The sequence below is a fragment of the Miscanthus floridulus genome, unplaced genomic scaffold, assembly GCF_019320115.1.
Source record: "Miscanthus floridulus cultivar M001 unplaced genomic scaffold, ASM1932011v1 fs_632_1_2, whole genome shotgun sequence".
In the NCBI taxonomy this organism is placed as follows: Eukaryota; Viridiplantae; Streptophyta; class Magnoliopsida; order Poales; family Poaceae; genus Miscanthus; species Miscanthus floridulus.
This window is the reverse complement of record NW_027097038.1, coordinates 36190-52424: the sequence shown is the minus strand read 5'-3', so window position 1 is coordinate 52424 and position 16235 is coordinate 36190. Positions and strand designations below refer to the sequence as shown.

General features: G+C 48.1%; 2 protein-coding genes across 3 annotated transcripts; both read right to left on the bottom strand.

Moving 5' to 3' along the window:
- Positions 1-3987: 3987 nt before the first annotated feature.
- LOC136532477 (protein indeterminate-domain 5, chloroplastic-like) lies at positions 3988-4857 on the bottom strand. The gene is made up of 2 exons (XM_066525071.1): positions 4786-4857; positions 3988-4695 (listed from the first exon to the last, which is right to left on the bottom strand). The coding sequence occupies exons 1-2, from the start codon at positions 4855-4857 to the stop codon at positions 3988-3990; spliced, it is 780 nt and encodes a 259-aa protein (XP_066381168.1).
- A 228-nt stretch (positions 4858-5085) lies between these two features.
- LOC136532476 (uncharacterized) lies at positions 5086-10176 on the bottom strand. 2 transcript variants are annotated; one of them, XM_066525068.1, is made up of 3 exons: positions 9368-10176; positions 5523-6777; positions 5086-5408 (listed from the first exon to the last, which is right to left on the bottom strand). In XM_066525068.1, exons 1-3 carry the CDS (start codon positions 10063-10065, stop codon positions 5385-5387), a joined length of 1977 nt encoding a protein of 658 aa, XP_066381165.1. In that variant the 5' UTR covers positions 10066-10176; the 3' UTR covers positions 5086-5384. The 2 variants fall into 2 exon arrangements, with proteins under 2 accessions (XP_066381165.1, XP_066381166.1); XM_066525069.1 differs by lacking the exon at positions 5086-5408 and having other exon boundaries at positions 5523-5622; positions 5741-6777.
- Between the last annotated feature and the right edge of the window lie 6059 nt (positions 10177-16235).

Genomic DNA, 16235 nt, shown 5'->3' with positions numbered 1-16235 from the left:
CCAGCTATCACCAGATCACCCTCAAGGAAGAAAACCAGATCAAGACGTTGTTCATCATGCCCTTCGGTGCATACTGCTACACCACCATGTCCTTTGGACTCAAGAATGCTAGGGCGACTGAATGGAGATGGGGATACTGATGTTCTGTCAGGTTCAAGATAAACAATGATTTGTTCAGAGAGCGACACACCGATCTGGCTTCAGATCACAAAGACCCAAACCCTGCAACCTTAGTACCACGTCTCCTCTGGTTATCAACCATGTCACAATCCGGTTGACCTCGCCAAGAAGGCTAATCCCTGCTGTGAATCGAAGAACACAAGCAAGAACAAGATAAAAAGCAACTCAATTAAAGTGACAATTGCAGATGAATGATTAAGCACTCGAAGTTGGGGTCTTGCAAACCGATAACGGCGACTGTTCAATGACAGATTGATCTAAGAGAGAAGAGGGAGAAGGGGAAGGAAGAAGGGGAGAAAAACGCCGAAGACGCTGCGGGGAAGGAGGTCGTCGGAGCCGAAGACGACGCTGACGTTGTTGTCACGGACGCGGGTCGGCACTGCACGGCTTCCGGAGCTACACGACTGCAACTCTTCACTGCACCACTATCCCCTCTTCCACAACACCCACGGTGAGCCCCTTCCGGTCCCTCTTTGCCCGCCGCCGCCGAACTTCATCTTGTCGGCCATGGCGCTCCACACCTGGAGCGCGTAGGCTAGGGCCATCTCCGGCCGTTGGGAACACACGCACCCACGCACATGTCCGTGACCACACCGTGACCACCCCGCTGGAGCCCCATGGTTCACCCGCGCGCCTCACCGTCGTCACTACGTCGCCGTGGCCGCCGGGACGTCCCTACCGGCCACCTGGGAATCGGAAGTCCTGCCTTGAGCTCTGGACGCCCTCGCCGCGTCCACACGGATCCGTAGGAGCCGACACACCCCACTGTGATGCCCCCCCCCGAGGCCATGGCCCCCACACCAACGCCGCCGATGTGATCGGAAGGCCGCCGCCATGGCCAAAGCCACCAGAGGCCCTAGAGGACCCCTCGACCTGCCCAACATGCTCGCTGGAGCATTGTGACGCCCACGCGCACCACGGGACCGGCCAATGCCGCTGCACCCACGCCATTCCCGCACACCGATTGTGCTCGAGCCGCCATTCGCCGTAACCAGTGACTTAGGAAGCACCATCAGTCGCCCTGACCCCACCGTTGCAGTCGCCATGGCGCGGGGAGGCTTTTTCCCACCTCAATTGGATGCCTGAGCCATTGCGGGAGCTCACCGCTGAGCATGTCACCGGCAGGAGCGCGTCGTGGAACAAATAGAGAAGAAGGGGCGAGTTGAGCAGCGCAGCCCTGCACCCGGTGCACATGAGCCAAGCCGAGGGGAAATGACGATGGACTCGGTCCACCATGGACCCTGCCTTAGATCCATGGACCGTGAACTTGGGTCCACCATGAGCCGCGCTCATGCCCATAGTCTGGAAACAAAGCCCAGTAAGAGCCCAACTGCGCCACATGGCAGCGCCACAGCACGCCACGTGTCCGGGTCAGCCCGGCCCAGACTAGCCCAAATCCAGCCCTGTCCAGGCCCGTTTGAGACCCGGCCCATATTGATCGTTGACCGGTCAATGTTGACTGTTGACCAGGCCCCACATGTTAGTGGCACAGACACTCTGGACCCACACGTCAGATGCTGACGTCATGATGACGTCACGCGGGACCCACATGTCAGAAGCCAACACAGCCGGTGTGATGTCATGCTGACGTCACGGTGACATCAGTTGTTGACGTCAGCAGCCCAGGCCCCACATGTCAGTGACCCTGACCGATGATCATTGACCGTTGACCGTTGATCCGGCGTTGACTGACGTTGACTTTGATCGGACCCACCTGTCAGTGACCTAATAGCCTCTGGCCCCACCTGTCGAAACTGACGACGTTGATGACGTCATGCTGACGTCAGCTGGACCCCACCTGTCAGCTCGGAACCGAGACGATGACGTCATGATGACGTCAGCATGCCACGTGGACCAGTCACAGCGTGACACGTGTCAGCCCAGGATTAATTCAACCTTTTTCCATTTTCAGAAATGATTTAAACTTCGGAAATTCATAATTAATTCATACGACCTCGAAAAAATACGAAACTAGGACCAAAATTCATTTAAAATCGAGCTCTACGCAATGAACCCATGTTTGAGTGTATTTGGCTCTTTTGAATTTCCATTGCTTCTTTGTGCTATTCTATAGACGTCGCTAACGCGACTATAATGCGAACGATGCAGACTCGGAGGAGAACCTGACGGACGAGGACCGTGAGTACCGTGAGGAGAACGGAGACAACTACACTGAATGTGCCACATCCCACCCAATCTCGTAGCACCTATTACGCATGGCTAATATAGAACTGCTATTGCTTTACTTTACGGTTATAATCATACTATGATAGGACTTGTATGGTAGAATGCTTACTTGATGGCCTTTACCTTGATGCAACCTTACCCCTGCATACCCTGCTATTAGGCTAGACACATGCTTACAACTACATTTTATTGCTTGCACTTCTACTACGCTTATACTACATTGATACGTGGTGGAAACTGGTGATACTGGACTATGGGGAGAGTGCTGTGTGTATGACTTGGGTGTGTGGAGGGTGAGGGTTGTGTCGACCAAGTTGGAGTATACGACGAGCCTGGGGCAAGTCTTGTCATGGGGTGTTACTTGGACACCCCTGGAATGGATACCTGTGGTGGGTAAATGGTATATGAGGTGGCCCTGGGTGTGAACCTGTGATGGGAGGAGCCCGAGGTGGAGGTGCTGTGGTGGCACGATGAATGAAAACCCTGATGAAGACATTCTAGCTTGGTCAACCCTAAGGACTTACTAGTACTCAGATTTACCGGGAAGCTTTACGTACCACTCGCCCTATATGGTGCGAGACGGCCGTACTACTTGGTAGGATATTGCCACTACTGCTAGGTTGATAGCGGACAGTGTAAGGAGGTACGGGGCGTGGAGGATTTCCCCCACACCCTTCCGAGACTTCATGGAGACCTTGTGGACCCGGCTCATGACTCACAGTTTCAGCCACCCCAAACTAGACTTGGGGTGTACCAGGGCTGAATGGTAGAGTGGCATTATCCTAGGCTAGCAAACGGCTGGAATCAGCCTAGTTGACGATGGTCAGCGAGGAAGGCGGATCTTGTGGTTATGTAAAACCTCTGTAGAGTATATGGTTGATCGATCGATACATGTGCCGACTTGTCGGCTATGGATCTTTCCTGGGTTTCGCTTAAACTAGATAGTGAGATGAGTCCTTCCCTCCTTCCCTTGGGAGTGAGTGTTCAGTCGTAGCCAGGGGCTATGGTCTTGAGACAGTGCCGAGAGGGAGTTGACCTGTCGACTGAGCGATGGTATGGTTATAGTATGGTTATGGTTATGGTATGGTGATGGTGGTATATCGATCCCAGGATCGAAACCTGGCTTGGGAAAGGGAATGGGGTGGAATGTGTGTGGGAATGGTGTTAAAACTCGACTAAATATTATTATATACTTGATATGCTACTGCATAGGAAACCCCAGCCTTATAGGTTACTTTTGACTATATCCAACTTGCATCCAATTTCCACAAAGCAATGCTCATAGGGTTGGGAGTGGCCAGTACAAATCGTACTGATAAATTTTGGCACACAGGTTCTACTGAGGAGTATAGCTCCGAGGAGTTTGACGGATGAGGGGTTCGTGCCTACGCTCGAGTTTGGCGATCTCATCTTCAAGCTGTTCTGAATGAATGCTACTTTTGATTCTGCCAATGCGGCGATGTAATAAATTATGTAATTCCGCACTATTTGTACTCTGATATTATCGTTGTATGGATGTGATATTCGGCTGGAATTTGGGTAATATGATCTACAACGGTCTTATTACACTTCGACGCTGTGGATTTTCCTTCGCGAAAATCAGGGTCGTTTCATGATCCATCACATGTACCATCTCATCTGGGTCGGATTCAGGGCGGCGCCCATGTGGAAGCTAGCCGTCGGCGCCATCGCGTCGTCCCTGCCGATGCCGAGGAAGTCTCTTCTGCTCAGACGACTACCGTCGTCCACGCCCGCCAACCCTGCAGTGCCGGAGAAGCCGCAGGTGCCGGAGCCTCCCGTTGACGGTAGAGAGTTCATGATGAGATCATGGAAGTGTGCCTCGTGAGCAGACTGCTCGTGAGACATCCCTTCTTCTGCTGCCCTGCTAGTCCCCTGGCCGCTGACAACAGTGCCGGTGAAGCCGGCTGCACGGAGCAGCGCGCTGGGGGCGGTGCGGGTGGTGCTCGACGTCGAGCCCATCTGAGCCGCTTTCATCAGGAGCGCCGTCGCCAAGAGCCCGGCCGATGGAGATGGAGATGAGTTGTACTGCGGGGAAGGGAAGCCACCGCCGACGAAGTGGCTTCCAATGGACGCCATCACGTTACTATGCTCGGTGTTGCCGCCACCGGCGCCGCCGTTGAATTGATCTTGGACGACAAGGCGCGCGACCTGCTGGTTGCTGCCGGACCAGCCACCGCTGGTGCCAGAGAAGAAGCCAGGGAGGTTGATGTTGGCGTTGCTGCTGCCTGGCTGGTGATGCTGCTGCTGCTCCGGGAGTTGCATCATGTCATGGCCATGGAAGGGCTCCTTGCCGTGGAGCAGAGGACCCTGGCGCGCTTCTTACTCCCTTCTTACTCAGCGGCCGGCGGCCTCCCCAACCTCCTTCTTCCCTGATGGCCGGCGATCTCGCGCCCTCACCCATATGGCCAGCTTCATGGCTGGGGGCGCGGCCATGGTCGTGGCACCCCTGGCGGGGCTCACAACCCCCATGGCCAGCAGCGCGACCGCCCAGCTAGCCCACCCAACCCAACCTCGCGCCTGGGGGCGTGGTGGCAATGGCACGGTGGCGGTGCGCCGATGGGGGAGCGGCGGCGATGCGAAGAAGCCCACCCGGGAACAAGCTTGTTTATTTTTATTTATTTTTTAGAAACATTTTTATTCATCTTTTACATAAAATGACTATTTCTACTCTAACTCTATTGTGCCCCCCCCCCCCCCCCCCCCCGCGGCTGCGTTGGTTGACAGTGCGGTTGGCGAGGACGAAGGCAGCTCGGTTGTGGTCAGGCCGACGACACTTGGCTTGGCTGCGGTCGGGACGACGTTCGGCTTGATTGGGGGTGGGACGACGCTCGCCTCCGACCCGGCCTCTGCTGCCTCCACAGGCTGGATGATGTCTTCCCGATGCACATCTACGGCCAAGGTCAAACGGCGAGCCTCCATCACCCACTGCGCGGTGACCTGCTCAGCAACCACCTGTGCGTGCGGCACAAAACTTTCCCCCAGCGTAAGGATCTCATCTACGCTCCACCCGTTGGCATATCCTATGCAAATGGCCGCGAAGTCCAAAAAGGATAGGAAATTTGAGTATCAATATTACTCACAAATTAAATCATTCTCAAACAGAACTAATTGCATGAGTAAAAGAGCTTAGTAACCTTTGGGCCGCACTGGTGATGGATCTGGTTCTTCTTCCACCGTCTTAAACTATCTAGGCGATTCGCCAGATCTTTGAAGGAATCAGGAAAGCCTTGAATACTGGTAAGAGGCGACAAAGTTAGGGATTTCAAGTTTGCAAGTGTACATAGGCACTCAACATCCAAGTCAACTCGATGGCTGCCTGATAAATTCAAGTACTTCTGTTCCTGGAGGTTACCAAATGGTTGTGGAAGCTCCTTCAATCCCTTGCAATATGATAGGTTCAGATTCTCTAAATTGCCAAGATTTACTAGAGAAGCAGGTAAGTTTTCAAGGCTGGAACAGCCTGCCAAATCCAGCAATCTTAGCTTGGAAAGCTCACAAAGTGACACTGGTAAATTCCTTAGTTCATGGCAGCAGGAAAGAATAAGAATTTGCAAGTTCTTCAGGCTTCCTATTGACATTGTCAATGTGTGAAGGGAATAACAGTGAGAAAGTTTCAATGCAGCCAGATTAGAAAGGTTGCCAATGGAAGGAGGCAGCTGTGTAAGGCCACTGCAGCTTGAGAGATCCAAACACAAAAGACTTCTGATAAACATAGACGACAAATATATAGGGTCAGTCATGCGTGCTGGTACACTATGTGCATTCACCCCAATTCCCTTGTTCTGACCAGCATATGTCAGATCATCAAAAGCAAACACAGGAAGTTCTAGGCTCTCCTGCTTACCCTCCATGTTAACTATGTTAATAACGCCTAAAATGCCACGACACAAAAGGATGCACCGCATGACTGAAGAACTAAGTGACAACATATCACTGTAGTTCCCAAGAACTGCACCAGACAATCCAGGGCTTCCATGTCGAAGGCCCTCCAATTTGTCAGTAATTGGTAAGATGACAAGTTCCTGTGAAGCTAGTAAGTGCATGAAGCTTATAGCTGTTGTTTTGGAACAAGTCCCTGGCACATTGGGCATTACCTTCTTGAGGTGTGTCCCAACCCCAAGCTTGGCCAGGATCATCTTGTAGTGCAGATGTTCCAGAGATTCTTCTGCATCTGAGGTCAAATGTTTGCCATGATTGAACCAAGCATGGGACGGTAGCTTTCCACCAAAGGATGAGATGGTGGTTCGAACATGAACAAGCCTCTGGAAGAGCTGCCTGATTGAGCCTGCACACACTTCAACTTGCGGGTCACCAGCCGGTTCAGCTTTTGGAGATCGCTCGGCGTCACCAACAGGTGGAGCAGGTGCTCCTTCCCCACGGCCTGATTTACTGCGACAATGAATGAAGATTAGGAAAGTAACCCGGTTGTTAATCAGGGCATTTATTTTTTCAAAAGGACAGCAAGAACTTTGTCATGATTATATTAATATAGATAGAAGGAAGAAAAACAATAAATAAACAGAGGAAGCAAAAAAAAAAGGAAAAAAAGGGATGAAAAAAAAACAGCTGCAGCAGCCCACCCTATTGTTAGGGTCTGTCTAGAACTGCTCTGCTCCATTAAATGTAGCTCCACAGCAGCTCCACCACGGAGCAGCTCTACCTGTTTGGCTCGCATCTTAGCTCCAGGTTTTTGTGGGAATAGTCTATTATGCCCTTAGGATGCTATATGGCTGGTGATTTGATATATGCAGTATACAGGAGTGTTTGATATTTTTCTCCTTGATTTATGTCATCTGTTTGCTTCCAAGTCGCAGCTTTTCCTTTACACACCGGTTCTTGTGATTTGATATATCTTTTTTCCCTAATCACAGCACTATATGTTCACAAAATTGTACAATTCAGTGTCCATAGGAGGCATAGCAGATCAAGGGGTTGCAGAGCACCCAGGTCCTTGTGGCATTTTACCGAATGCATAGCGTGCATGGGCGAGGCTTACGCGGCTAGAAGAGTTTCAAGCAATTTCTAGTTTCTAGCAAATGAAACTGAAGCCAATTTGCATTGCATGTCGTCTTCACAGTGCATCACATCTAGCACGAGAAATAGAAATCAATTTCCATACCTAGAACATCGGCTGCAACACGTCTAGGAACATGTGGCCTTCACAATGTTTCGTTTTTCTTCTTTACTGACCGTTAAGATGTCATCCATCTGCTGCATCACGGTCAGGAACATGTGTTGCCCAAGACGTGGTCGCCTGCGTGGGCTGCATTTGCCCGGCGCTGCCTGGCCGCTAAATCCGTCCCCTTCGGCCTCCCCCTGATCCGAGCTCGCCTGGGCACAGCTCACCCCCTGACCAACGACGAAGGTGCCTTGCGTCGGCACCCCATGGCCATGGCCCATGGCCGGCAACAACCTGGACGGCCTGAGCTTAGGCGGCGGCGGCACACACAACCTGGGCGGCGCGAGCATCGGCGGCAGCAGAGGAGTGGGACCGGATGAGGACCAGTGGAGCCGGAGCCGGCCATTTCGCTACAAGGAACTAAGCGGCGGCAGACCGGCGAAGGGACGGCCGAACCGCGTCTGGCGACGGAGAATAGTTAGCGAGGAATTACTTGTCAACTTTGCGAATATATATATAGGTTTAAAACATGATTTTCTGAAGGTTGGAGTCTTTTTGTCAGAGCTTCTAGAAAAGCTTCGAGAGGAGCTCGGCTAAACAATTTTATTGAAAAATGATTGTATATTGACTCTGTGAGATGATTCTTTAAAATGAACTGTGGATTGGTAGCTCAAAAAATAGTTTCTCACGATTCACTCCACGCATACAGTTACTACACGTATAGAGTTTATTTTACAGAGACAGTCGGATTTTATAGAGCAGAAGCAACTCTGAGCAGAGTTGAAGTTAAGGGTTTGTTTCATATAACTCCACAAGCTATAGATTCAACAAAAATAGCTTCATCTCACACAAAAATTATTCAAACGTTCTAGCTCCAACAAATCTGGATTCACCAAGACGATGGATCTGTGGGAGGCCATATTCACCATTTTGGTAGAGTTCCTCGAGGGGTGCTCCACAAAAACCTCTATCGTACATCCTCATGGACTTGGGTGGAAATTACCCACCATTGTCATTGGTTACACACCTCTCTCCCGCACCGATTCGTTTTCTATTCTTTTCATCTTCTCCTTCTCCCGTACAACACCCTTCGCCGCCCACCTCCTTCCTCCCATCGTTGCCGACAGTCCAAGAGGCCGACGACCTCCCCACCCCCTCCTTCTTCCTTAGCGGTCGGCGACCTCCCCCACCCCCTTCTTCCTCTGCGGCCGGCGGCCTCCCCAACCTCCTTCTTCCCTGATGGCCGGCGATCTCGCGCCCTCACCCATATGGCCAGCTTCATGGCTGGGGGCGCGGCCATGGTTGTGGCACCCTTGGCGGGGCTCACAACCCCCATGGCCAGCAGCGCAACCGCCCAGCCAGCCCACCCAACCCGGCCTCGTGCCTGGGGGCGTGGCAGCAATGGCACGGTGGCGGTGCGCTGATGGGGGAGCGGCGGCGATGTGAAGAAGCCCACCCGGGAACAAGCTTGTTAATTTTTATTTATTTTTTAGAAACATTTTTATTTAATTTAATGAAAAAGAGAAAATAATAGGTCACAAACATTGACACATGGGGCCACCCTAAGGACAAAATAGGTCATTCCAACAAAACCTAAGTTTCGTGGATCTAGAGTTGCTGTGTAGCCAAAAAGTTTCCTTGTAGATCTACGCTGGATCTTTGATCAGTGGAGGTGCTCCATGGTGAATTCCAGATTCAGCTTTATTTTTTAGCGGCGGAGCTATGCGCTCTAATTCTGATTGCCAACGAGAATTGGGAGTAGTGCTAATGTTTTTGGAGCCAACAATCCAAAAGGACATGTGTGTGTATATATAAAAGTAAAATACACGGTAATCAAATCAGGAGGGTAGAGTCACTTACATTTCTGGGACATTGCTGAAGAACATAGGCATCGAGACGGTGGCCGGACATGGCACGCCGGGGAGCACGGTGCTTGGGTTCAGCGTGGACAGGCATCCCAGCTCCTCTACACACCTGCTGGCAGCGGACAGGAAGAAGGGGCTCAGCTCCTTGAGCCCCGGGAGGCAGCTCGGGTCAAACGGCATCGGCGAGAACTGCCCAGAGCACGCAGCCGGCGGCAGAGCCGCAGGCGACAGGATCCCCGGCCGTCGCGGCAAGCTAAGAACGGCTGCCGAGCTGTCCGCGTCCGCTGCAGCGTCCGCTCCGTAGTCCGTAGGAGGGCAGAGCAGAGCCAGAGGCAGCGGCGGCCGAACGGCCCTCTCGGTGGCCGGCAGCCTCGTGGACGCAGAGACAGCGGCGGTGGTGAGCGAGAGTAAGCAATCTCGTGGCGGGAACTGGACCGATGGTGAACGTTTGAACTTTAAGAGCTCCGGCCCTGCTGCGAAGCGCTGAACGCACGCCACGAAGTCGGCAGGCTCGACGCTGATGACATGGGCCGAGGCGGGTGGCTGCTGCAGGTGGTGACTCTTCTTCGGCCGTGGCGTGACGGCCGGCTTCTTGATCTTGAGCGACTCCGCGTTAACGCCGAGCCGCGGAGGGCGTTTGCCCTGCAGCTGCCGGCTGCGCGGCGACGAGGGTTCCGACGCCGTCGTGTCCATCGGTAGCAGCAGCTGCAGCGCCTGCAGGAAGGGAAGGCGACGTGTGGAATGGCCGAAAACGAGCTAGATATTAGGAGGCCAGGGAATGTGATGTGTCGTGTTGACGAGGGAACTAGAGGTCCACCCCGCTGCCTCGCTAGATATTTGGTTGGGCTGCAGTGGGTGTTTGCTCACCTTTGGAATGAGTGGGCGGATTCAAAGTCAATCCACATGTGTTGAGTGGATTGGAATATAATTTAGCACGTTTCCTATAATTCAGATGCCTGAAATCAAGGACCAAGAGAGATCAAGAGACGAAGAGAAAGAACTTGTATAGTGTTGGTTTCCTGGATGGTTAGATTAAGATCTAATGGACACTGTTCTTGCCTGAAAAAAACTTAAATTTCAGGCACCTGAGAAATAGCAGCCCCCATAATTTAGTTTAGGTTTCACTCCAATCCACCTCAACAATACGTGGATTAATGTGAATCCGACTACATTCAAACAAGACCTTGACGTGATTTTGACTGTAGCCTGCGATGTTGCCTTTTGAAGATCCAAGTGCACATAGACCCGTTCTTGAGGTCAACTTAGAGTATGACTTCCTTTGGTAGGACTTTTGTAAGCGCTTCTCCACAAGTAGTTTAAAAAAAACTACCAATTTATAAAACATGCACATACGAGAATGTTTTTTGCAAAAATCAAGCAAATAGAACAAAGATGAAACCGAAGCCACAAAAATTAAACCTATGAAGTCTAAACTATACCAAAACAAGGCCTGTGTATACATTGCCAGATCCAATCCACGGTTTTCCCCGGGCTAATCCCGTGCGCAACATCAAGCGCGCTCCGGGCCAAAGCACCTTGGCATCTAGGAGCCCTGAGTTTTTCTTATGGACGGCTTCTCCAGTACGCTCGTGTTGAGGAGGCTTTTCTGTTTTCTCTCGGGTGACACGTGATAGAGAGGCAAGGCGGACCATGCATGGCATCGCCACCATCATTGCCACATCAATCACCACCATTACCGTCCACACCTTGATATGCATCCGCCGTGATCCCCTTGTCGTTCACACACGACCGCCGCTGCCATCTGTAGGATCACGGAGGCCGACTAAGGGATCGCTCGTTTAGCCCTGATTCCACCAAGAATCATTTCAGATGATCAAAGATCGTATAAATGAGCAAAACATTTTAGATTGGAATCGTTCCATAGATCCATTCCTGGGAACAGAACATGCCCTAAAGGGGTTTTAAAACTCTTAGGTCTTGTTTTGGTCTTGTAGTATTAAGAAACTATACTATCAAGAAACTGTAGTTTTAGAACTATAGGGGACTGTGACGCCTAAGAGGGGGGGGGGTGAATTAGGCAACTTAAAATTCTAACTCTAAACTATGGCCTCTTTTTCTAACCTTAGCAAAACCTATGCAAAAGATAAACTATCTAAATGTGCGCCTATGGTTTTGCTAGTGTATTGCTATCTCTACCGCAAAAGAGGTAAAAAAATCAATGTAAATGCGGAAGCTAAAGAGCAAGGTAGAGATATGCAAACTCCCATCGACCACTCCGGTATTTTTACCGAGGTATCAAGAAGCACGCAAGCTTCCCCCTAGTCTCCGTTGGAGCCCCTCGCAAGGGCCAAGCTTTTGGTCAGGTAAGTCCGTGGATAGCATCGGGCCTTCCCCACGCGCAAGTGGGTCTCCGACGTGCCTTTCGGCAAGCCCCTCCCAGATGCTCCCCGCCGTCTTCACTATCAAGCTTCCGGCCACCACTGTGAGCTCGTTTCTTCACGATCTTACGTCCGTCTTGGTTCCTATTTTCGTGCTTGGACTTTGCTTGATATCTTGGGTTTTCTCTTGTGCTTCTAAGGTCTTGCTTATGGTGTTGATCATCGGATCATCACGTCGCCTTCGTCCAAGTCACGTCTTGCACCCTATTGAACTACAAAACAAACACTTGCAAATTCTTTAGTCCAATTTGGTTGTGTTGGTCATCAAACACCAAAATCCAAAGTAAATGGGACTAGGGTCCATTTTCCTTACAATCTCCCCCTTTTTGGTGATTGATGACAACACGACCAAAGCAACCAAATAATAGAATTTTAAAAATTGAAAACTACCTACTTGCTAGGATGCAATGCAAGGGGCAAGGTTATATGATGCTAAAATATACTACTTGTAAGACTAAAAGATACTACATAAAAACTTATCTTGCCCTTGCAAATGTCCCCATGTGGCATTATGGATATAAGCTTTGCTTCCTACAAATTCTCCCCATTACATAGGCTAATCCATAATCCACTATCCTTCCTTTCTCAGACCATTACCATTTGTAGACCATTACCACTTGTAAATTATTATGATCTAGCTTTTGGTCCTACAAATTAATGCTTGCTTTTGGTCCTCTAAATTCTCCCCCTTTGGAATCAAATACCGAAAAGGAAGACATTAGTAGCACAAGGGAGGATCAAACTTTGTGATCCTTTGTATATAGAGTGGAATAGGTCACAAAATTTGACTCTCACATTATATAGACTAAGCTCCCCCTAAATATATGCATACATATGGTAGAAGGCAAAGCATATGCATAATTGGCAAATTTTTGCTCAAGGGAATTTAATCTATATAATGCATGGAGAAAGCATATAAATATCAAAATAAAATCAACATGATGATATCGGTTTAGAAATACCACATGTGGAAGCCAATTTGATTTCTACCACTTGCAATAGGTGGTGGATATTTGAAGTATGATGCTTAACTTCAGGGACTCCATTTTCCTTGTAATGAGACTACTACATACATGATAAGCTTGAAAAGATGTTAGTCTCAAAGCATCCAACTTGTAGAGTAACATCCCCCTAAATTTGTGCACACAAGTATGGAATACTTGTAGGAAATATGCACATTGATTTTAGAATAAAAAATACCACTTGAAAGATGACATCACATGAATGTGAGAGTCATTTTCGAAGGCAATATTCAGGAGAAATTATCTATAATTTAGACTTTGGCACATATTAGATGAACAATCGAAAGACAAGCTATGTGCCATGCTCCTAAACAATTTTAAACCATGTAGAATTGCTCCAAAGAATAAGAATGAAACCGAGCAAACCTACCATAAGATATACCTAGTGTATGTATGACAGAAGATATAAGCATGCAAATGCAAACCTAGGCATGAAATGTAACTAGATGCTTAAAGATATCACTTGTAGGAAATTAAATCTAGTACTACTTGAAGAAAAATGAATCTAGTTACCTAACATGGGAAGGGGAATTTGGGTCCATAGTATTCACTAACCCACTTGGCAATGATTTTGTCCATCATGATGCACCCCATGAAATGCACCCATACTTTGCCAAGTGTCCAAATTCCCCGATGTCCATTGGACTTCTCACTTCTCTTTCGGGATCTAAACCTTCTTGGTGCTCTTCATGTTGAAAATAATTTCCTTTGGCACCCAAAAGCATTTGACCCCATTGATGGCTTGCTTGTTCACCTTGATGGCCACCACCTTGTCATTTTTCTTCTTCTTTAACAAGTATGGTGTGGAGGCCTTCTTGTCCACCTTGTTGGTGTAGGTGTTGGAGAGCTTGCTTGTTTGCTTCTTCTCTTTCTTCTTTGCTCCTCCCCCATTCTTCACCTTGCACTCATAGGACTTGTGACCTTCCTTGTGGCACATGTAGCAAATCATGGTTTGTCCTTCATGAAGCTTCTTCACTCCCTTGATGGTGTTATCTTGATGAAGTTGGGCTTGCTTCGCCTTGCCTTTCACTTGAGTCAAGTCCTTGGTGAGGCGAGCTACTTCTTGATTGAGTTGCTCATTTTCCTTTGCAACCTCTTGTATGCATGTATCTATAACAACTTTCTCAATACAAACTTGGTTGCACAAAGATGAGTCTAAACATAAATCATTACAAGAAGTAGAGGCATCTTTTTTAGGCATATTAAAGATGGAACTTTTCTTTTTAGATGTCTTGGTGGGGGTTGTACAGATGGTTTCAAGATTAGCAACTTTAATAGTTAGATCATCACAATGTTTGCACATGGTTTCCATTTTAGCAAGCAAACTTTTATAAGCATCTTGTGATCTAACTAACTTTTCTTTTAATTTTTCATTTTTCTTTACAAGTTGCTCATCATTGATTGTGCATGCATTTGTTGTTGCACTAGCCTCAAGTTGCTCAATTTTAGTAGATAGTTCAACATTGAGATTAGCAAAGTTCTCATATTGTTCAAGCAAAGCTTTGTATGCTTCTTGTGAACTATCTAGCTTTTCTTTTAATTTTTCGAGGTTCTTTTGTTGACTAGTGCAAACTTTAGCATAATTAAGATTTTGTTGCACAATTTCATCATAAGAAGGCATTTTGTCATCACTATCACTCTCACTAGAGGATGAGCTTTCGTTACCTCGTGCCATAAGGCACATACGAGAAGAGCTTGACGATGAGTGTTTGCGCCCTCATCTCTTGTGATGGTGTTCTTCTTCAGTTGAGGAATCATCCCATGACCTTATTGATGTGAGGGCTTGGTTCTTGCATGCCTTCTTCTTTGTCTTGGGTGTGGGCTTGTTTGGACAAACTTCCACAAAGTGCCCCAACTCGTCGCATCCATAGCATCCTCTCTTTCTTTGCTCATTTCTTTGGTTGGTGAAAATGAGATCCTGGATTTGGATGGGCACACCCTTGACATTGAGCCTTTGGATCATCTTCTCCACCTTGTTGATTAGTTTGATTGATTCTTCATCAAGGTCGGAGGTGGAGGAGCAAGATTGATCATCTTCACTTGAATCTTCATCATCATCATCATCATCATCGTCGTCCTCCTCATCTTCTTCTTCTTCACTTGAGGAGCTTGAGCTTGAGCATGTCTTAACTTGCTTACCCTTCATCTTCTTTTTCTCGCTACGTGCAAGAGCTTTGCCTTTGCTTGATGAAGAGGCTTCTTCTTGATCCATCTTACGTGACATTTCAAATGCCACTATCTTGCCAATGACTATGCCTGGGGTCATGGTGCTCAAGTCCTCCATGTTGTGAAGGATGGTGATGATGCTTGCATATTTCTTTTGTGGTAGCACAGAGACGATCTTCCTCACGTTGTTCGCATCATCTAGCTCTGTTAATCCTTTTGAATGGAGCTCACTGACAATTAGATTCAAACGAGAATACATATCACGAACAAGCTCATCATCATTTATTGTAAAGGAATCAAAATTTTGTTTAGCTAGACAATGTTTTTACTCACAAACATTAGATGTGCCGTCATGGAGCTCTTGAAGTTTTAACCAAATTTCATGTGCCGTATTTAAAGTGAACACTTGGTTAAACACATCCATGCTAAATGATTCAAACAAGCAATTCTTAGCTCTAGCATTAAAATGTATTTCCTTTTCTTCACTCTTTGTGGGTTTATTGGGATTCTTAATGGGTTTCATCCCACCACGAGTGACTCTCCAAACACCCAAATCAACCGCCTCAAGGTGGCAAGCCATTCTAGCTTTATAATAGGGGAAGTTAGTGCTGTTAAAGTGCGGAGGCCTAGAGGTATCCATCCCAACCACTCTAAATAGCATTGGCTCAACAGCAGTTAAGCCAAAGGTCCAAATTGAGCCAACCGGCTCTGATACCACTTGTAGGGGACCGTGACGTCTAAGAGGGGGTGAATTAGGTAACTTAAAATTCTAACTCTAAACTATGGCCTCTTTTTCTAACCTTAGCAAAACCTATGTAAAAGATAAACTATCTAAATGTGAGCCTATGATTTTGCTAGTGTGTTGCTATCTCTACCGCAAAAGGTGTAATACAATCAATGTAAATGCGGAAGCTAAAGAGCAAGGTAGAGATATACAAACTCCCGTCGACCACTCTGGTATTTTTACTAAGGTATCGAGAAGCACGCAAGCTTCCCCCTAGTCCCCGTTTCAGACTAGAGTTTTTAAAACTCTAAAAAGACTACAGTTTCAGGAATACCATGGTATTCAAAACCATAAAGTTTATTGTACCCAAACACTTCATGACACTCTAAGACCAAAGTATTTTACAAAACTATGGTATTTATCTAAAACTCCAAAAATTCTTTGTATACAAACAGAGCTGAAACGATCTAGCAAGTGGCCTAGAGGGTGGTGAATAGGCCTTTTTTCTAAAATTTAATCAACTTATAAAAACGGTCAGAACGCGTAACCTCC